This window comes from Pomacea canaliculata, linkage group LG9, assembly GCF_003073045.1.
Source record: "Pomacea canaliculata isolate SZHN2017 linkage group LG9, ASM307304v1, whole genome shotgun sequence".
NCBI classification, from domain to species: Eukaryota; Metazoa; Mollusca; class Gastropoda; order Architaenioglossa; family Ampullariidae; genus Pomacea; species Pomacea canaliculata.
This window is the reverse complement of record NC_037598.1, coordinates 1316367-1338537: the sequence shown is the minus strand read 5'-3', so window position 1 is coordinate 1338537 and position 22171 is coordinate 1316367. Positions and strand designations below refer to the sequence as shown.

The following is a 22171-nucleotide window of genomic DNA, read 5'->3' as shown; positions in this document are numbered from 1 at the left end:
CAGACTATTCGTTGTCAATTTTTTTACAGAGAATTCTTTATTTTCCTTATTTAGGTCCGTCCCATCGGCAGCAATCTTTTCATTTTTAAAGAGGATAGGACTTGATCTTAAAATTTAAAATATTTTCTGTCCTGATAGTTTACTGTTGATTTTGGTGTATTGGTAGTCTTTTTGGGCTTCACCAGCCCTTTTTCAATTTTTATCCATCTTTTTACATTTTGTTTACTTATTATGCCAGCTTTTAAACAAATATATCATGTTTATATGACTTGGGAAGATTTATCCCTAAACCTTCGAGATCAAGGCGAGCGTAGATCAGTATGAAGACTGAAAGCCATTAACACCCGCAGTAGCCATTCTCTGAGCTTCCATGAAACATCTCGCAAGTGTTCACAGGCAAGCGATTAAAACACTTCTCCTAAAACTTAAACGAGACCCAAATGACTTCACCTCTCTGCGCGTCCTTCCTCTAAAAGACAGACTTACATTTAATAAATGCTTTTTCATGTACAAGATACTGACTGGCAGTCTATCGCCCAAGACTCTCTCAAGTAGTTTCCTAAAATGACACAAAGACTTTTACAAAAATTAATGTCCTCATTCCTAGAGTAGACCTTTTTAAATGTAGTCTAAAATACTCAGGTAGAGTGCTGTAGAATAGCCTCCCTCTCCATCTTAAGCAATTGAACTCCCTGAACTGCTTTCGACGCCATCTACCAAAACACATTCAAGAAAATTAGATGAGGCCTCTAGAGATACCCCCAACTCCGGGACCATTGTAATTATCTGTTTTTCTTAATCACCACTTTTGTACACATTCATCTTCCACTCTCCCTTGATACCTTCTTCTTGTTGGTCCTATTCGCGCCCAGTAGAGCATAGGGCCACAAATTTGCGGCTTCCGTAGTGTTTTATTTTGTACAGGGTGGGGTTGCTAGCCCCACACCCAACCCTCCTCCTTCATCCGGGCTTGGGACCGGCAGGTTACCCGAGTGGTTTCCAGGCGGAGTTCCCTTGATACCTTACCCTATGTTCATTACTAATTATTCTCAGAATTACTTCAATTACTTAGTTTATTCTTTCCCCCTCTCTTTAATAAAGAATTGTCATTGTCTCTCTCTCTCTCACACACACACACACACAGAACAATGAACACATCTTTAAGTACGAGGTTAACTCAATAAGCTTAAGTTATGCTTTTTTTACACCTATAAAATCTTTACAGTTAATTGAGAACAAGTCAATAAAAACAGAGAAATTTTGATATATACAAACTTGGTGGTTGATATATGAACTGATAGTTATGTGACTTTATTTTAATTGTCTAGAACACACGAGAAAGAGATATTTTTTTATAAGTTATACCTGATTTTCATATAAATCATTTTATAATTTGTTGTTTTCCTTCTCTGACCTATTCTATCATGTTGTGCACAGGCATCACTTTACGCTGCACTTGCGGTGCATTTTTTAAAACAAAACTAGATTTCTTTTTTTAAACAGTCATTTTAACAGTTTGCAAATGTTCGGAATTGAAAGTTAAATTAAATGTCATGACTATTTTGTTTTAAATAGTCATATTGCATTTGAAGTATTCGCACCTTGAATGAAGCCCAAAGATCCGGAGGGATAACTCTCTAGATGTGAGATTTCGAGGGGTGAGGGTAGCAGAGTGTTGTCCGCCCTACGAGCGCCATCTGTACGGTCATCAGTCAAGAAAGTGCCACAGCAAACAGCGAAACATGAAGATGGACAGTGTCAGCCGTTGCTACAATTTGATTTGGCTCAGAATGCTTTTGATGTGCGTTATCTTCTGTGTAGTGAGAGGTGAGTCTTAATCTACCGAGAATCTCTGCACCGCTGCTGCTGGCTACAACGTTCTTCAAGCATCATGACGTCACTAGTCCAATTGCCGTCTGCTTTGCCAGTTGCGAAATGAAAACTGAATATTTCAATATAAGTATAATTTGTATGCAGTTGTCCACTTCCTTCGCTAGCTAAACATTTTGATAACAGTGAAAGGGAAGATTCAGAATTCGGAATGAAGCCTTTTCTTTAATTTTTCCTGAAAAAGCTAGAGATCTTGATCAGTTGAAACTCAAGTAAATATAGACTTATGCATCTTTAGGACTATTTAGAATACATTTTTTGGCAGCCGTTTGTTTTAATATTTCTTTATTTTTTTTAATCATCACAGCTCAAGCAAAAGGTAAGTAACAGAATTTTGATTTTTTTTTGTTCACGTTTGATTCTTTAGAATAACAGAATTTTAAAGCGGATTTCAAAAATGCTGTAGAGCTTGGAAAATAAATATTAATAATAATATTTTTCTCGCTGTTTTCTAAAGTAATAATTGACGACCACTAACTTTATTACAGGTTTTAATTGTACTTGTGTTGATTTATGATGTTTGCTTTATCGTGTAAAATTAACTTACATTGTCTTTGCCAAAAAGGATTTAAAATGTTTTTTTATATTTACTGCTCTATTTAATATATTATCGTTTAAAGCTCTGACCCCTTTCCATATCCTGTCGTTTTTTTTTTGTTTGTTTTGTTTTTTTCTTGTTTCTCCTCCTCCTCGTTTGTCTTAATATTTAATTATTAACGTCGTTCACAAACACAATATCACGAATAGAATGTTGAGCTATTTTTTGTTTGTTTGTTATTTGTCCAGTTCCTCCTCCTCTTCTCCTTCTCATCATTTGACTTTTTTAAAATATATAATTTTTATCATCACAGTTTTATCAAGAGGTGAGTAAAAGAATTTGTTCACATTTTCCTCTTTGGAATCACAGAATTTCGAAAAGGGATTTCAAAAATAGCATAGTGCTAAAAAAATAAATATTAATAATCTTTCTTTTATCTTTATATTCTAAAGTATTAATCGACGACCACTCATTTTATTACTGATTTTAATTGCAGGTGTGTTAATTAGTGATAATAGCTTTATTATGTAAAGTCAACTTATATTGTCTTTGCCAAAGAGTTAAAATTTTTGTTGCTGCTTTATTATCTTACCGTTTTGAGCTCTGCCCCCTGTTCCTTTTAATGCATAGTTTTTTTTATTTTCTCCCTTTTAAATATTGAATAGGTTTAAGTCTACATTAGATGAGCTCAAAGATACTGAAACAATACGGAAAGAAATTGAATCTTGAATCTTGAATCTAATCTTTTATTACTTGCAATTTTATTACTTTTATTACTGGAGATACTTCTATTGAGATCTACAAGCACCTAGCTTGAGTAGAAGAATAGAAAAATGCTTAACTAAGTCATGGTTTTTGATAATTATGTTTTTAACCTATCAGTATACCTACAAAGAATGTTTTTAATCTGTCGAAAATTCGAAGGACATAATCACAATTTAAATAAAGTTAGTATTAACAAGCTGTCCACAAACTGTTTGGAGATTTAAGATTATTTATTCTATTAAATCATCGGTACTACAGGAATCTTCCCAGTCTACAACAGTACAACAAACGAAGTACCAAGTCTTACAGGCTGAACTGGAATGTATTTCACAAATTCTTTCCATGCAAACGTTCTCTAAACATAAATGGAATTATCCGTGTGATGTTAACTGCACAAGACAGACCACACACATATTTATGGATTGTCTCATATTTTACTGCCATATTGTCTAGAAAGTTTACAATGACTACTTTGAACCACTCCATCAAAACTCGTGCTACAATTTGTTATTAGTTTATTATTACTATTTGTCCACAGATAAGATATTACCAAATGTGGTATCACGAGTTGTGATGGAGTGGTTCAAAGTATTTTAAACTCTTTAGATGGTTCCATTGGTTGTAGCCTTAACAGCATAAATGTATTCAAGTCCAGTCTTGATGTCTGTGTTTCTATGCTTAGCGTTGATTGAAATCTCGAGAAGGGAAGGGAAGAGGAGTGGATCTATACCAAGACTGCGAGAAGTAGTTTCAGCCATTTAAAACAAGTTCACCCCACTAGACCCTGTTTACCAATTGAGAGTCCTAGAAGCAAGTACACACGTGCTATAGAGATTGCATTCAACAAGTAACACGATGTAGTTGTGATTTAGTAATTATTTATGGAGATCCACTTGGGTATATTTTGTGAATATCTTGGCATGTATGTACTTAATGAATGCAACTTATAGCGGTGCCATTAGTGTGTACATTAAAAAATCGAAAAATCTGCAAAACACCCAGACAAATTCAGATATTTTATATTAGTAGTTTACACAACGCAAATATTTTAATTAGAATCGTGGACAAATTATGATTTTGAAATAAGCAAAGGAACAGATGTTGATCAGATGTTAAAAAAAATGATTCAACCTGAGTGTAAGTGTGGGTTAAGCAGATTGACATGTAGTTGACATTGGCGTGTAGGTTAGATGTATAATTTGTAGTTCTCTTACTGTCATGAAAAAAATATAAGGCTAAGAATAAAGCTCTGAAAGATAATGCCACCATCTGCTAGCTATTCTCAACATGAAATTAGTTTAGTTGGGATTAAAAACTCTTCAACTGTTTCATATTAATCAAAGTGTGGACATTTAAAACCAAATGTTCAAAAATAATAATATGAGCTTTACGCTAAATCTGAAAATAACATAATTTATTCGGGTGTTATTGACGACAAAGAATCTTTCTTATTCCTGGTCTATCAAGTGCAAAATCAAAACAGTTCTGATAACTGTTGCCCGTCTCGCGGTAAGTCGCTGCGATCTGCGCGGTTCGTACACGACAGGGACTGTCACCTCTGGTACTGTCATATCTGGCACCACAGACACTGTTACTTCTGGCACCACAGGCATTGTCACAAGAGTTCTGTGTTGATGGTTTGGAAGAGTAGCATACCACCCTGGCGTTTCTTTTTCACTGTCGTCAACCTGAAGGTATGGCGCCTCCGGCAGTTGAATGTCCTCTAACTGTAGAGGCGGCCTCGCTACTTTTATGTCGTTCCTATTGGGGTTAGTGCGAACCCCCCAGCGAGGGTTCTGACTGTGTACACAGCACTCTCCTCCCCAATTATCCGGTTGGTGATCACATACAAGTCTGGTTTCCAGATGTCTTGCATTTTAGTGCGACCGGTGACCCTGTTGGTAATGTACACGTACTGCCCAACGTGTAGTGGCTGGTCTCGCACCCGCTAATTGTCGGTGTGCTGATCCCTGTTACGCGCAGCGGTCCGGTGGCGCAACGATTAGCGCCTGTCACCAATGCAGTGAAGGTTGGCTGCCCAGAGTTCATTTCTCTTCTCGGGCACGCTGTTCTTTCTCTGCACGTGGCATCTGTTTACATGGCTGGCTGCTTGCCGTAATATAGCCTCAGTTGCTGGCACGGCGTAAAACACCAATCCCCCCCCCCCTTGTGTTACGCAGGGCCTTGTGAAAGGCTTCCTGCAGCCGATGGCGATGTTGTCGCACCAATCGGTTGTGCTTACGGCAGAAGGGCCTGGTCGGCCTAGGGAGTAGTCAACTGGAAGGCGTGGCTCACGACCAAACAGTAAGAAGAACGGCGCGAACCCTATTGCAGCATGTGGAGTGTTGTTGTAGGCCTGAAGTAACTCTGGCAAGTATTTTGGCCATCGCCGCTTGTGTTCAACAGGAAGCGTTCTCAGGAGGTCGTGCATGGATCGAGTGAATTGCTCACACTGACCATTGTCCTTGGGGATGGTATGGCGTAGTGCGGGACTTCTTGATGTCATAAAGATGGCACAACTCTCGCACAACTTTGCCTTCAAAGTCTCGGCCATGATCACTGTGCAGTCGCTGTGGGACACCAAACCTCTGAAGCCATTCCTTCACAATCACCTTCGCGACAATCTCGGCTTCCTGGTCTCTTGTGGTGATGGCCTGCACATGTCAGTCATCACTAGCACATTGTCCCTGCTGTCACTTGACATTTCTAATTCGTACAGTCAATGACCAGCACTGCAAGTGGGCAATCAGCTAACAGATGTCCTGGAGGTGTATGTACACTTTGCTGACGGATTAGCACACACCTGTCACAATTTCTATATAGTTTTTAACATCGGTGTACATTCCCGGCCAGTACACTCTGGCTTTTAACAGTGACATAGTCCGGTATAATCCTAGGTGGCCCATGCGGTCATGCACTAATGTGAGAACATCGGGTCTGAGGGCGCTGGGAGCACAAGTTGTTTTTACCTCACCAGGTGTAGTGTCACTCACTCTTCGCAACAGCAGCTCGTCCTGACAAAACAGTCTTGATTGTTGTTTTCTCAGCACGCATGCTTCGTGTTCCTGTGAAGGCGGAGGTAACTTTGGCCAGGCATAATGCTAGCCCTGAGGATACGATCCTCAGCCTGCAGTGTCCTCAATGTAGCGGTTGGAAGGTGGGGAAACACTCCAATAGAGGGTATAATGTCATCATCAATGGACTGGTTATACGCGTGCACATCAAATGACTGCTGTGCACACCACAGCTCACACGATTCATAAATCTCTACTGGAATGGGAGTGCCGTTAGAGTCAGAGAGGTACACACCCGAATGTGCATCATCACATATTGGAAGTCTAGACAATGCATCTACAGGATTCTGACTGGCTGGTCGATACACAACAGTCATGTCAACTGTGCCAGTTGCGATGCCCATCTCTGTTCCGCTGCTCCCAGCTTTGCAGTCTGGTAATGGACAAGCGCGTTGTTGTCGGTGTACACGACGAACTGTGCATCTAGCAGGTAGTGTCCGAACTTGTCAGCCACCGCCCACTTCATCGCAAGAAATTCCAACTTCATGCTGCTGTAATTGCTGTCATTTCGCTCTGTGGGGCGCAGACGTCGGTTGGCATAGGAAATACCCCGCTTTCTGCCCTCCTGCACCTGCGACAGAATGGCATCGAGTCCCTCGTTGCTGGCATCGGTCTCTACAATGAAGGGCTGTGCGCAGTCAGTGTACCCTAGCACTGGTGCACCTGACAACACCGACTTAAGGGTGTCAAACGCAGCCTGGTCGACATTTTGCTGTGATATCATTCTGTCTCTTTTTCTTTCCTTGCGTAGCCTGCGTCACCAGGTCATGTAATGCGCCAGCTATCTTGGTGAACCCCTTGATATATTGCCAGTAGTAGCTGGCAAATCCCAGGAAGCTGCATAACTCCGTGACAGTCTTTGGCACCGGCCACTTCTAAATTATTTCCACCTTACCCGTTTCACAACTGACATCTTCAGTGGAAATGGTGTGGCCCAGGAGGATCACCTCTCGCCGGAGGAAATTGGCACTTATCCAGCCACAGTTTTTAACCCAGTCTCCGTGATGCGCCCCAAGAGCCGATCGTGATGTGCTAAGTGTTTGTTGAACGTCTTGGAGTATACCAAAAGATCGTCTAGGTCAGACCTGGGCAAACGCCGGCCCGCGGGCCGGATCCGGCCCGCCTCCTGTCTCTGACCGGCCCGCCCGCTGGCGAAGGGATAGTATATATATACTATATATACAGTATTGGGTAAAACTGAGTTAACTATATTAGTCCGGCCCTCTAAAACCATCCCAATTTCTCACGCGGCCCCTTGGGAAAATTAATTGCCCACCCCTGGTCTAGGTACACAAAAAGGACCGAAATTAAAAAGTCCAACATGGTTGTCTGCATTAACCTCTGGAAAGTGGCTGGTGCGGACGTCAGACCCATTGGCTTCCTGGTATACTCAAATAGTCCCATGGGTGTCACGAATGCGGTTTTGTGTCTGTCGTCTGGGTGCATCGCTATCTGGTGATATGCTCATCACTTTAATTGTGGCCATTGGAAATGCAGGATCGTGCGTGTTGCCAGCGGCCCTAGCCAGTCCTTTTGTTGACACTGTCCTCTCAAGATGAACTTCATGCACGGCTGCCAGTACTGCCTGTGCCAAATCTGCGGTAGAGTTCATTATCCGATCAAGGACATTCTTCCCTAGTAGAAGCGACACGCGCCTCCTGCGCTCACTTGTGACCACATCGACCAGGTCCTTGACCACCAGGATAGGAACGTCCTCCGACACTGGCCGAAAACATGTCCACCACCGCCACTCCTGAGTATGGTACCTCTGCTCCGCCGGTCCCTCGCAAGGAGATAGGGAGATGCTTTAGCTGTAAGTCCTGTATGTGCCCTCGTGCCCACTCGTCAGTGACCGTCGTTACCTCACTGCCGGTGTCGAGCAACGCCATCACTCAACTGCCATGAATGACAACCTCCGCCGTCGGACACTTTCCAGTCAGGCCAGCTACACTTTATTTCCCTGTCATCCTGTTACGGAAAACGGGGGCAGTCACTTTCCCTGACCGGTTGGGCTGCAGTCCTCCGAGATGTTGTTAATCGCCGCCACTTCCACGCTATGCCCCGCCTTCTACCTCGCATGTTAAAGCTGTTTGGGGGAGGGCAGGCTCGCTGACTGTCTAGTTGTCTCGCCTGCTGTCGTCGCAAATATTTTTGTTGTGTTGACAATCATCCTCCCGGTGTCCCTCTCGTTCGCACCAATAGCACACGAGTGCCGCCGGTCGTGTGGTGCGGGTGGGGGGACATTACTTTGTTGTGCACTGTGAGGTTGGGAGGCCCCCTCCATTTACAACTGTCTGATTCGTGCGGTTAGGCGATCTATTTCATCCTCCCTGTCATCATTGCCCTCCTCTCTCTCTACTCGCCGTGCGGTCTTAGAAGGCCGGCAACAGAAGAGGACTCGTGGTCAGCCAGATGTCTGGACGTTTCGCTTCGAACATGGCTATTTCTAAGCCCTTTAACAAACTGGCCGTTCGCTTTCGCCTGCAAATTCTGGAGCCTCGCGGCGTATTCGTCGACCGCCTCATCACGTCGCTGTCGGCAATTGTAGAAACTGGCAATGATGTCGACATCTTTCCGTTCGCCTACGCCTCCACGAGGACACCCAAGATCTTTCTCTGCGTATCTATTGCGTCATGCGGGAGCATCAAAACTCGACGTCTGGCAGGTCCCTCCAGCGAGCTCAAGATGTAACCACAAGCCGCATTCTGACACATCGGGTTTATGGCGAGAGCTAACTCGACCTCTCTTTCAATCTCGTCGACACTCGTTGGTCCACCGGCAAACTACTGAAAGCGGAATAACTAGTATGCTCGTAGAGCCTCTGCTGTGCTGTCGTCCTCTGCAAACATTGTGCACCTCTCTGCTGACACTGATCCTGCTCTCAGCGCCAAAGATGGAACCGAGTGTTGGTGGGGGGGGGGGGGGGTAGCGTATGTGACGACAACAAACGTCCAGCACTCAAACAAAGGCAGAAACAGTCAGCAAGTGTGCGCCAAAACTAGTCTCGCCAAAACTAGCAACAACGCCGGACTACCTGCCCTCTCCAAATCCATAGAGCGCTGAAACAGATGTTGACAAATGCCTCCAAGTTGGTGCTCACAGGAACGTAATGTTCTGCCACAAATACCATCCGGACCGGAGACCTTGCGAATATTCACTCGCTGAAACAGCTCCACAAACTACTCATGACAAATCTCAACCTTCTGTACAGGGTGAAGAGAACTACGCACATCTTTCATTTGCACTGAGAAGTCATGAGTCTCGAAACGAGCAAAGAAAGCATTAAGAGCATTAGGCAGGGCCGTACTCTCAACGCCTGAGATCGAGATTTTGGCTTTCGACCCCTGACTCCGATCATCACTATTGGCCATGTTATTGAGTCCCTGCCAAGCTACTAGGATGTTACCTGTAGCAAACTGAGACTCGAGTTTGGACTTGTGTTGCACCTTGACCCAAAGGATAGCATCACGGACCTCTCTATGTACCAATTTTCTGTCGTGGGCAGAACCCGTGAAGAACACACGTTTCTTTTTGTTAATCACTGCTTTCACGCCCTTGGTCACCCAAGGTTTGTTGGTAGGATAAACATAAACTGCTTTGATGGATCGGTGCAATCTACACTTTTTTACTCCTAACTGTGTGTTAAATGTGTGAGTATGTATGCCTGCCCTTGTGAGCGAAGACAAATTTCTGTCCTGGGTCTCCTGGACAGACAATAAAGTCTGTTTTGATTTTGATTTGATAACAAAAGTCACCTTTACCTTCATTATGTTAAATCTCAACAAAAGTCCACCGTATTTCTTAAGTATTTAAATGCATTGAATTTGTTATTGTCAATTTATACTTTTTACGTTGTTTTTGGCATGTTTTTATAAACTTCTAATATATCAAGGTAAGAAATGCCACCAGAGAGCTTAGTTAGATATAGAGAGGGTGCACTCATTCTTTGTCCTTACTTGTTAAGAAAAGTAGTGACGGAGTTGCGTCCCTTCGAGACGTGATGCTACGTCGCAGTTGCTACCATCAACCACTACTAAAGAAAGTCGTCGCTAGTATTTTTTATCTTTGGAGTAAATGTCTAGGTGTTTGCGATATGAAATGACTTTTATCAAAGAACAGATTTTTGTGTCTTTTATTTATGGGAATTGCTTAGATGAGGGTAGTTTAGGAGATTTTAATACATGTATGACAGCTGACTATATTTAAAAAAGATAATTTTTATAAATTCAAACAGCACATCCATGAGAACAAATTTGCATTTATTTAAAATCCATAAAAATCTAATTTATGAGAATTTATGAATATGAGAAAAGCAGTTAAAAACAGACTTACACATGAATATAAACATGACACATTCAGGAGATTTGCTCACATACTGAGACATTTAGATTTCTGTTTACATACAAGCATGCAGCAATAAATTCTCACACAAATCATAATACTACGAATAATCATAATTAATAACAAGTCATAATACTAATATCAATAATAATGTATATATCTATATACATTCATATCCCTTATTGTAAGAACATTGGTGGACAATTTAAAGATAACAGTGATGCTTACTATGAAATATACAGCAAGCAAATACTCAAAAGGGATCATTCAGACATGTACTTTAAATGAAGATTTATAACATTTTCTTTCACACTGTTCGAAAACAATTTTAAATTACTTTAGCTTAAAAGCTACAAATGATGTAACTTCAACATTTTTCAATTTCTTTTTGTTCCTTTCTCAAAAAAGGATACAGAGTCTTTTCCATACACATCAGATAGTGTAAGATGGTCAAAATCTTTTCTTGATTGTCAACACAACAAAATTCATCCATATCTTGCACCTGATGATAATTTTTTTCAATATATTAATAACAACTATTTTTCATAACACCTCACCCTAGTGACGAATGCCTTAAATGATAATACTGTAAAAATTTCAATAGGTCTGTAATCAGATAATACGTTTTAATAATCATAGTAAAAGAGTAGCCACGTTGTAGTAGACTACTAGACTGCTCTCAACTTCAGTACACCTATGGATCGTAATTTGAGAATAAATTCGTAGCTTACCTCTCTTCGTCCTTTGGGAAATTGTGAAAACGTTTTTCTTTTGAGGTTAATTCAAACCTGGCGCTCTGACAGTTAATTGCAGAACAAAATTGTCCACCTTGCCTCAACGATCTCCTTCGCTTGCTGGTGCCATGTCGTTTTTTTAGCATCACGTTAAGAAAGATAACTCTAGCCGACGAGTTTCCATGCGGTCACGAGTGGCCCTCTCTTTATCTAAGCTCTCCGCTGACGTGTCATCGCAGGTTTTAAAGGCATAGCATGTATTGAAGAAATTGTCAGTCCTTTTTTATTCCTCTTTATTTCTGCGTTTTCGTGGCCAAATTTCTTTCTTTTTTTGGGTTACTGTTTTATTTCTTATTTTTTGCTGATAGCTTTGTTAATCGGGAACTAGGTCCACAAAATGCGTCAATATTACGTGTCGGTTCAGTAACAATAGTAAATAAACACATTAACAGCGGTAATAGCCATCTTCAAAATGGATCACGCCACGAGGGCTTCTCGCCTTCCTTTTATGTTCTATTTAAAAAGTGCAATGTGCTGAGTTTCTTCCAATGTATTAGAAATGAATAGACAAACTGAATCATTCTGTCTTGTTGGCCAAAATGTTACTTTTCATTGCATATTGTTTTGTAAAAGCATTGCAAGAACTGTCTTTTTCAATGCAACACAATCTGGGTTTCAGAATGTCAATGCCAAAAAAGCGGTGGTTGTGAATGGAAACACCGAGTAGGGAAGGCAATTAGAGAACGATTAATTTTGAAAGGTATGATCAAGTATGAAAACTCACTCCTTACCATTTTGCAAGTTTTGGTAGTAAAAATACAGTCGGACCTCGCTACGTCGAACTCAAAGCGACGCCCCCCAAAAATTCGACTTGCGGAGTTTAAGAGGTAGGGAAAGCGGCGTAATAGGCGCGAATCAATCAAGGACAATGTTTTCCCGGCTTATTAAATTATTATAACAGTTAATTATATTGTATTTTTGTACGTATACATGTAGGCTGCATGTAATCTTGAACATTTTCTGGCAGTGTCTGTACCAATGACTGCAATCTTCTGAATTTTGCGCACTTTCACCGCATAGCCTATTAAACACAGTTCCGTGTCTTTCCGCGACTTTGTCCAGCCAATCATTGCTATTTAAATTCTGAATGGCCTAACTCTGTGACGAATTCTTCTTGTTTTGCTGGCAAACGTTTCCAGTCAAGAGGAACGCTTCTATCCCTCGCTTGCACAAACCACTTCAAAACGCGTTGTTCAATGACCGGACACTCACATTCCCTCATTCTCTTCTAATGTACACATGGCTTGTCTTTGTAGAGTTTTAAAATCTTCTCTTTCTCTTTGAGAAAAGTGGAGAGCATACGTGTGAAAAGAGTGTATTGCTTTTGCAATTTCCACTTTCTTCTGATATTTTTCGACGGTTCTGATGACAATGTTTTGAGCTTATGCTCACCTCTTGCCATTTTCGTTGGACGTACTGTACGGGAGATTACGGAAAACCACACTGACACGAACGCTATTCAAGGCTCCTCCTGATAATACACGGACAAAGGTGAAGGGAAAGTGGGTTAAAAATGTCTTTGTTGTGAAAGATGCCAGTCCGTTGGTTGACTTAGAGTCACAGCCCCGAAGGGACAAGAATTAGTTTCCCTTCTTGCAGCCACTCCACTGTTTTTTGTTTTTTTTTTTTGACCAGATCATTTTTAAAATTTAAAATAGATGTGCTACCAGCCTACCAGCAGAGAGTCCCTTAATTATATGGGAAATGCGTTAAGATGAGAATTTGCATCCTTTGTCTTGGTTATTCAGAAAACGTGTTCTGAAATGTAGCCCCAGACTAATAACGAAAAGACCTTAGAAAATTCGACTAACGGAGGTTAGGTGTCGATAGGTCTTCCAAGTGAGGAGATCTAAACTACATTGGTCTATGGGAATTCGGTTGGGGACGAACGAATAATCGACATAGGGAGGGTCGACTCAGCGAGGTCCGACTGTAATAATTCAGCGCATTTATTCAGTGCCTTTCCCTAGCACCAAGAGTTTTACATACACAGTAGACACAGGGGCACGAAGGGTAGGATAGACATGAAATGGTGCTTGGTACACGAACACGCATCCACACATCCTACACACACACACACACAGTGAGTGAAGCCGGAGAAAAGCACCGACGGTCAGCCCTGTAAATAGACGCCACATCTAGAGATGCACATGGGTATCGAGATTCGAACCCACGACACGCGACTCTCACTGTTGTGGTGATGACACCCCTCCCCCTAAACATACCACACACAGACATATACAACCCTCTCGTTTGTGTATAAAGATAAATAAATATTCATACAGCCACAGACATACATTTTGCTACTCATTGTGTTTAACAGAAGCTCTATTTGACAACAGCTGCTTAGAATTGTTTCATGTTATGTCCGAAACACGTTTGAGTGCCTATGTCGTATTAGGGATCAGTAGCGATTTGAGAACTTTTTTATGTAATAATAAGGTTTTTTGTATGCTTGTAGAAAATGTAGCAGTTGGCAAACCGGCGAAAATAAGTACCACTCACAAAGACCCTGCATCTGGGCCAGCTTGTAAAGCTGTTGATGGATCAAGGAACACTACTTATACTACAGAGAAAGGAAAGCAAAGCTGTGTATCAAGTGGCAAGGGCGACAAAGCTCCTGTTTGGGAGGTCAATTTAGACGGAACGTACCAGATTGGTATCGTCAAGGTTTACTGGGATGAAGAGAGTATGTATCTTCATCTTGCTCATTCCCTCTCATTTTCTTTCTCCGTCAGGCTCTAGCACTATCTAAATTCCTCCTTAGCTCAATGTTAATAGTTTTTCGACTTAATACAGGTGGAAGCCACGGCTTCTGCTAAGGCTAGATTCTTTGGGGTCCCAGGGACCCCTTCTTCAGATTTCTAAGGGGTCCCAGGCTAACTCTAAGGGGTCCCTTTACAATGTGAAAAAAAGAAAATCAATAAATCAACATTGTTCAACTGCCTTTCAGGCACACAAAGCACTGTAATGTCTAGTCAGAAACTGCGAGATTTCTTTGCTGTAAAGTTTGTGCAAGCATCTGTGATGCTCACTGTACTTGGGATGCTCACTTTCCGTTTCTGAGACGATGATTTTAACCACACTGTCAACGACATCTTGGAAATAGGTTAATGGAACTCTTCCCTCTAGGGAAAAAAAAAGTCAGTGCAAGGGAAGTTACTCTCACCCTGTAGCAGACGACAGCAATATGTTGGGCTACGATGTCAGACACTACACTAACCCAATTTTGTATTTGTTCTTCGCCCAAATTTGAAGGGGTCCCCTGGGACCCCATTTGACGAAAATTGAAGGGGTCCTCCGAACTTTTAATGCGTACTGTACACAACTTTTCGCATAAGCAGAAGCCCTGGAAGTATTTTTTAAAAGTTGTTTTGACATAACTGGTCATTGGTTACTATTTGTACCGTAATTCGTCCAACAATGGATTCACTTGTGCCTGGACGATTTAGCTCTTAGCTTCGTTAGACTGCCCTTGACAGACATTTATTGCGCAACAGCTTTGAGATCAGGCTTCACATATGCTAAGATCAGACGTAATAAAAAGGTGTTTTAAAACTGGACAAGCGAAAATAAGTCTAACATTCACCTCTACTTTATAATTATGTTACTGAAAATGAGAAAATATGGAGGTTACACCTAAATTGTAGTCCATTCCTTTGTTGACAAAGGTTGGGATCAAAAGTCCGTAGAAACCAGAAACATGTGTTAGCAGTTCTGCTTTTGTTTTCATTTGTGAAGAGCATTTGTGAACGAATTGGTGGCATTTGTGAACGAATGCGCATTGGACCTTAATTGAGTAAAAACAGTTGCAGCGTGATCGTTGAGGCTACCGAAACCGCTTGGAAAAAAAACAACAACAAACAACAACAAACATGCATGAGTTTTCTTTTGAGAAATCGCTATTTTGCAAAAAATTTCTTTTAAAAAAAGCTTTTTTGAGAGAAAATATTATGCATCGGCTGAAAACAGCCGATAAAACGACTTTTTTTCATTACAGGAAGTCGATTTACTTTGGTGCAAACGCGTAAGATGTAGTTGTTGCAGAGCGTCTAGCGGTTAATGGATGCTAGCGTGTAGGTTAAATGTATAATTCGTCTGCTCGTCATGTTCTTATTTGTGAAGTACTCTGAGCAAATCATTGCAGAAAAGCGACAATAATAACAACAATGATAACAGCAATAACAACAATTGTAATAAACATATTTTCCCCTTAGCTAAGGACAAGCACGCAGGCGCCATCCTGAAAATAAACGGCAAGCAGTGCAACGTATTCAGTAAGATAGGTACAAACCCGTCAGAAGCTTGGTGTAACATGGTTGGAACAAGCATTTCGATGTCTCTGAGTGGCGACGCCCTTCTCCGGCTCTGCGAAGTTGAAGCATGGGGTAAGAAAGCTGTTTCAGCCATGTCGTAATTATTAAACGCATTAAAGCGGAAATGCGTGTTGCTTTGATTATGTCTAACTCATCGATTAACTGACTGCCCGTTGAAATGTGAATTAGCGTTGTGAATGTGAATATTATTAGTGCACATGTGTGCATTCACATTTATAAGACGTATTGGGAAGCATACATGCTCCTTCATACGAATAATAAACATCCGTTCCGAGCCCCAACTAATTAAGCCCCAACTAATTAACAACTTTGTTCCTTCGCGTTTAGCTCTGAGTTAGGGTGGGGGTGTGGTTCTGCACAGTTCATGAAGTCATGAAGTCATCAATCGGTGCAACAAAAACATTCAATTAGAAACATGTATTTGACAAAGACCAAGCGGACACGTCACTCTGTCAAAGAACCAAACACAGATGTTTTACAAACGTACAGATGGGACTCACTCTTTTCAGGCCAGAGGGCTCTTCTCTTGCTTTACAGTCTGCTTTGTAAAAAGAAATTTGCAATAGTTATTTCTGGATTTTAACTCGTAAATAGCAAAAATGACTACGTATCTAGAGTGAAACAGATCAACTTAACCAAGCGATATATACTGGCAAAGCAGCTTGTGGGGTTTTAATATTGTCACACACTTCGAGTGGACATACGCACTCTTTCGACAGAAAACACGAGATCACTTTAGATTGTGGCATCCTTGTCCAAGGTAATTACAAATTATTCAGATTGACGAAAAATGCGGCTTAGTGGCACATACATATATACACTCACAGCACGAACTAATATCCTATACACGTCTGTGGTCACAGATATCAGTCACACCACTTGGCGCAATCTGAATTAATATCTTGTAAACTGTTTGTGAATAAAAACAAGCCTCAAGGTAACTTCAGTCTGTCAACTCAGATTTCCTCCCCTCTCTTGTGTTCTTCTTGTCTACTCTTGTAAGACCAATCTTGTGAAAAGTACATCGCTCGGAACTGGGCTCAATAAATGAAAAGTTTGAAACGCTTTTCTATACAACTGGGAGCTTTCTCCTGTAAGGTCCTTGTAGACTAGAAACTCTGAAAGGTCGAGTGTGCCCAAACCAAAAAATTCGGCCAGTGTACGTGGGGGGGGGGGGGGGGGTAGGGATGGCGGTCTCGTGATTAGCAGGATGCTGCTATCTCTCCATTCGCAGTCCGATGTCTCTGACCGTCTGGCCAGCCTTACTTGCGTCTTAGACACGCTCTGATGGCTCTGGAGCCTCTCATTCAGTTAACGTCTCGGCGCAGGGTTGCATCGTGACGGGGGCCTCTCAGACGGATGGACGGACGGACGTACGCTGAATGAACTCCACACTGATGCGACGTAATCTCCCGACTCCTGCGCGTGTTACTACACAGATGTTCTCTTCTTCTTTTAAAATGGAGACTTCTCTTGCATCGCACTCTGACAGGCAGCTACATCTTAGTTTTCATAGTCTTCTGGAGATTTATAACGATATTGGCAACGGGATATTCTGTTGTTTATCTTTCCGTCGTTCATATGTTATTTGTTTGTTCTTCTGCCCCTCGTACGCTGTCCATATCTCCTTCTTGTTCTTTAGCGCTACAAGTACGCGCTCCTCCTTACGAGTGGAGTTGAACTATACAAATCTTGCGTGCATCATCATCATCATCATCATCATCATCATCATCATCATCATCATCATCATCATCATCATCATCATCGTCATCGTCGTCATCATCATCATCATCATCATCATCGCTGACTGGGCTCTTGCGTCAAACTTCTGTAACCCAAGAGTTCATTACTAGGGAACTGAGCAGATTTTCATTGTCCAGAGAAGAAAGATGATACCAGAGGGATTTTACAAAAATTCTTTAAAACTTCGATATAAGATATCTGGATGGTAAATGATTTATGTTTAAATTATTTTTACTTTGTGAATTTATGTCAATAGTTTGCTTTCCTGGGTTTTATGGGAAACACTGTAACGATTCCTGCACCACAATCTGCGATAATAACATGGCGTGCGATTCCTCAACTGGACAATGTCCAAAACGTAAGTGACAAGACTCAGCGTAATGTAACTCTTTGTTTGTAAAGTACTTATTAACTTAGTGAATACCATTCTGGCTCTCCCCTGTAATGCTTTTACAAACACATTACCATGACAGATTTTTGTACAGTTACGGACCTTCGCTACAGAACAACAAGGAAGAAGAAAGAATAAGAAAAGAGTGTAACTGTGCATCTGACTACCCGACATAATCGCTCTCTCCCCTTACTCGATATACTGAGAGCCACGTGACTTTGTCACATACGACAAGAGGGAAAAGCAAACATTTAGCGGTGGATTAATAACACGAAACAATATTTCATGTATGTGAAACGCTACTTTATTACTTCTAATACAACAATCACACACACACACACACACATCCACTCACTAACAATAACGTAAAGCCCTGTGTCTACCAACTACGTGTCGTACTTTAAGAAGCTGAAGTCCTATCCACATCCCACCTCTCATCCCTCCTCTACCTCTGTGACTGTCGTCGTTTCATTGTTGTCTCTTTGAAGGTGTGAGTCAGAGAGAGAGATGTTTCTGTTAACACGTTCCAAATGTCGCTTGTGGGATGTGTGCTTTTCCTTCCGAATAAGAATAAGAATAAGAATTTAACACAACCTCATTATCAATTGTATTTATTAACATTTTTGTATATTTGTGTACTGCTTTTAGCAATTAGGCACATGTGATTAACTGCATTAATTTGTTTTGAAGTCTGGACATTCCATTGCACTAAAAGGAATCCGTTACAAATGGGAGACTGGCATAATTTAAACAAACATTTGTGGTCGTATTAGCTGGTAAAGTGGGAGAGAAATAGAATACTTTAAGCAAACATTTTTCGAGACCAAACAAACGTGAAGTAAAACTCCTCCTGTCCGCTTGTTTGGCTGCAGCGTTGCTAACAAAACTACTGATGAGCTGATATTAATTAAAACCTTTATAGGGCTGATACTAATTAAAACCTTTATAGGGCTGATACTAATTAAAACCTTTATAGGGCTGATATTAATTAAAACCTTAATAGGGCTGATATTAATTAAAACCTTTATAGGGCTGATACTAATTAAAACCTTTATAGGGCTGATACTAATTAAAACCTTTATAGGGCTGATACTAATTAAAACCTTTATAGGGCTGATATTAATTAAAACCTTTATAGGGCCAGAGGTGTTCAGGGAAATAAGGTTAGTTGCGTCTTTCTCATTTCTGGCATTCGTTGTTAGGAAAGAAGGGAACACTCCGATAATAAAATGATAATAAAACTCCTGTAGTAATGTCGCTCCGTCAGTCTGGACAAGAGACGATAAATAAAAATATGTTTTTTTTTAAAAATTAAAAAATTCAACCACTAAATAAACGCAATTTTTTAGCTACTCATATCTGGCTGAACTGTAGGGTTATCATGGTCTGCCTTACTGACGTCTACTACATTTAAGTAAAATATACTTCTGTCATATTTATTGTTTATCAAGGTAGTTTATTGTGAAGTAATTGTTGCGTCTTATGTTTCGTACAGGAATTATAAAACCACCTGAAGAATGCAAATTAATACCAATAGCGCTGCTGATTGCGGCCCTCTCTATTCCAATTGGGTTGATCTTCTTTTTTATGTAAGTAATATTATACAAAAAATGTTGTATGTTTATATGTTTGGGAGGGAGAGCCAAACGATTAGGAATTCTTAATAGCTTTGTTGAACTTTAGCCATTTGGAATGAGTGTCCGTCTATGTATGTTCACTTTTCACGGAACAGAAATAAACTGATTCTCTTTTGTTGGGCCTAATAGTATTTTGTTTCCAAATGTTTTATTACTAAAAGATGAATACAACTGGAAAGGATCAATTTACGAAAACAAGTCTTGTAGTAGACTTCGTTCTGCTTCAGTGGAGCACCACTTTGAAATTTTTTTCATTGTCTGTAACTGACTTGTCATCTACAGAATAGTGCTTACGTGAATGAGCTGAAATATTTCTGTATAAGCAACTTCTGTAACAAAGATCCCTTATTTTGAAGTTTCATACAAAAGTGTTATGATGATACTGCATAAAGACCCAAACCAGAGAGCCTACATCGTGTATTTAGCTGAAAACCGAGTATGTGCTTTTTAAAACTGAATGAAATTTCCTTTGTGATGCAGATGTCGGCGGAAAGAAGACGACGAAGAAGCTGCAGAAGGAGAGGAAAAGGAAAAAGAGGGACAACAAGGGGAAGAAGGAGAAAAGGAAGGAGAAGGAGGAGAAGGGGGGGAAGGGGGAGAAGAGGCAGCCGCAGACGCAGGCCCAGACGCAGCCTCAGAAGCAGGCCCAGATAATGAGTGAGATTGAACTCGCCTTACAAAAGCGCTTCGTGCTTGCCATGTGTACATTGTGTCAACTATATAATAAAAACTGACAGTCTCCATCATGTTCTCATTATTTAGTTGTACACACAGCTTTCGGAGCTATTTTGGTTGTCATTGTAAGTACATTTTGATAGACGCTACACACTATAACAATATTTTCAACTTACGTTTTCTGTTGCACACACAAAGGACTGGTGTATGCTGCTGCTTATAAGAGACACATTTGCTTTAGACAAATGGATTATTTTAATAGCTTTAAGCTTCTCCAGGTTATATATATATAACAGGATTAAGCGCAAAAAAATTCCATTTGAATTCGCCATTTGCGGTTGCATTGTGGTATTCGAAACTTTTGCATTTTCAATTAATGTTGCTTTTATGTTGATGAAGTCGTTGCATCTGATGAATAAAATTCTGAATTAAAAATATTTCACTTTTTCGTTTTTGTAAACAGAACTGGTGTCACCTTTTTTTTTATAGGGATATGTGTAATTATATTGGATGGCCTGATACAAAGATAGATGATCTTTTGATGAGTAGGTGGAGCACGGGGAGAGAGAAAATAAGACTTAAATGGAAACAGGTCTCTTCGCTACCCAGGAGAAATTCGGCAGATTGTCAAAATGATTAACTTTATTATTCAAACATTAAAACGCGTAAACAGTAGGTCTCACGTCTCATTGTAAAATTAATCAACAAAAAAGATTAACTTTATTATTCATACCTTAAAACATGTAATCAGTAAATCTAACGTTTACACGATACAAGTCTTGATTAGCCTTATCTATATGAAAGGTTGGTTTTCAATCCTCAGCCTCAGCCCTCAGGTCCGGAACTCAAAACAAAGAAACCCGGTACAGTCTTTTCCCAGATGCCGCCCCTATCCAAAGTCAATGAAATCTGGCACACCAGCCAACAGCGAAGACAGAAAGGAAGAAGGAAGACGCCACCACCACCACCACCACCACCACACCACCACCACCACCACCACCACCACCACCACCACCACCACCACCACCACCACCACCACCACCACCACCACCACCACCACCACCACCACCACCACCACCACCTCATTCCTAGAGTAGACCTTTTTAAATGTAGTCTAAAATACTCAGGTAGAGTGCTGTAGAATAGCCTCCCTCTCCATCTTAAGCAATTGAACTCCCTGAACTGCGCTATCTACCAAAACACATTCAAGAAAATTAGATGAGGCCTCTAGAGATACCCCCAACTCCGGGACCATTGTAATTATCTGTTTTTCTAAATCACCACTTTTGTACATATTCATCTTCCACTCTCCTTTGATACCTTCTTCTTCTTGTTCCTATTCGCCCCCAGTAGAGCATAGGGCCGCAAATTTGCGGTTTCTGTTTTATTTTTTACAGGGGGCCAACCCTCCTCCTTCATCCCGGTTTGGGAAGAGCAGAGTTCCCTTGATACCTTACCCTATGTTCATTACTAATTATTCTCAGAATACTTAATTACTTCAATTACTTAGTTTATTCTTTCCCCCTCTCTTTAATAAAGAATTGTCATTGTCTCTCTCTCTTTCTCACACACAGAACAATGAACACATCTTTAAGTGCGAGGTTAACTTAATAAGCTTAAGTTATGCTTTTTTTACACGTAAAAAAACTTTACAGTTAATTCAGAACAAGTCAATAAAAACAGAGAAATTGTGATATATACAAACATGGTGGTTGATATATGAACTGATAGTTATGTGACTTTATTTTGATTGGCTAGAACACACGAGAAAGAGAGATTTTTTATAAGTTATACCTGATTTTCATATAAATCGTTTTATAATTTGTTGTTTTCCTTCTCTGACCTATTCTATCATGTTGTGCACAGGCATCACTTTACGCTGCACTTGCGGTGCATTTTTTAAAACAAAACTAGATTTCTTTTTTTAAAACAGACATTTTAACAGTTTCCAAATGTTCGGAATTGAAACTTAAATGTCATGACTAT

General features: G+C 40.7%; 1 protein-coding gene across 2 annotated transcripts; it reads left to right on the top strand.

The window, feature by feature from the left end:
- The first annotated feature begins 1428 nt into the window (after window positions 1-1428).
- On the top strand, window positions 1429-20605 carry LOC112571923. Of its 2 annotated transcripts, XM_025251329.1 has the most exons (9): window positions 1441-1827; window positions 2198-2209; window positions 2742-2753; window positions 12022-12102; window positions 13864-14091; window positions 15620-15790; window positions 17739-17840; window positions 19369-19462; window positions 19991-20605. In XM_025251329.1, the coding sequence occupies exons 1-9, from the start codon at window positions 1743-1745 to the stop codon at window positions 20169-20171; spliced, it is 966 nt and encodes a 321-aa protein (XP_025107114.1). In that variant the 5' UTR covers window positions 1441-1742; the 3' UTR covers window positions 20172-20605. The 2 variants fall into 2 exon arrangements, with proteins under 2 accessions (XP_025107115.1, XP_025107114.1); XM_025251330.1 differs by lacking the exon at window positions 12022-12102 and having other exon boundaries at window positions 1429-1827.
- The last annotated feature ends 1566 nt before the right edge of the window (window positions 20606-22171 follow it).

Coding starts and splice junctions, on each gene's coding strand:
- LOC112571923 (XM_025251329.1), top strand. CDS start 1,743: ATGAAGATGGACAGTGTCAGCCGTTGCTACAATTTGATTTGGCTCAGA. Junction 17,841..19,368: donor AACTGGACAATGTCCAAAAC/GTAAGTGACAAG, acceptor TGTTTCGTACAG/GAATTATAAAACCACCTGAA. Junction 19,463..19,990: donor GGGTTGATCTTCTTTTTTAT/GTAAGTAATATT, acceptor TTTGTGATGCAG/ATGTCGGCGGAAAGAAGACG.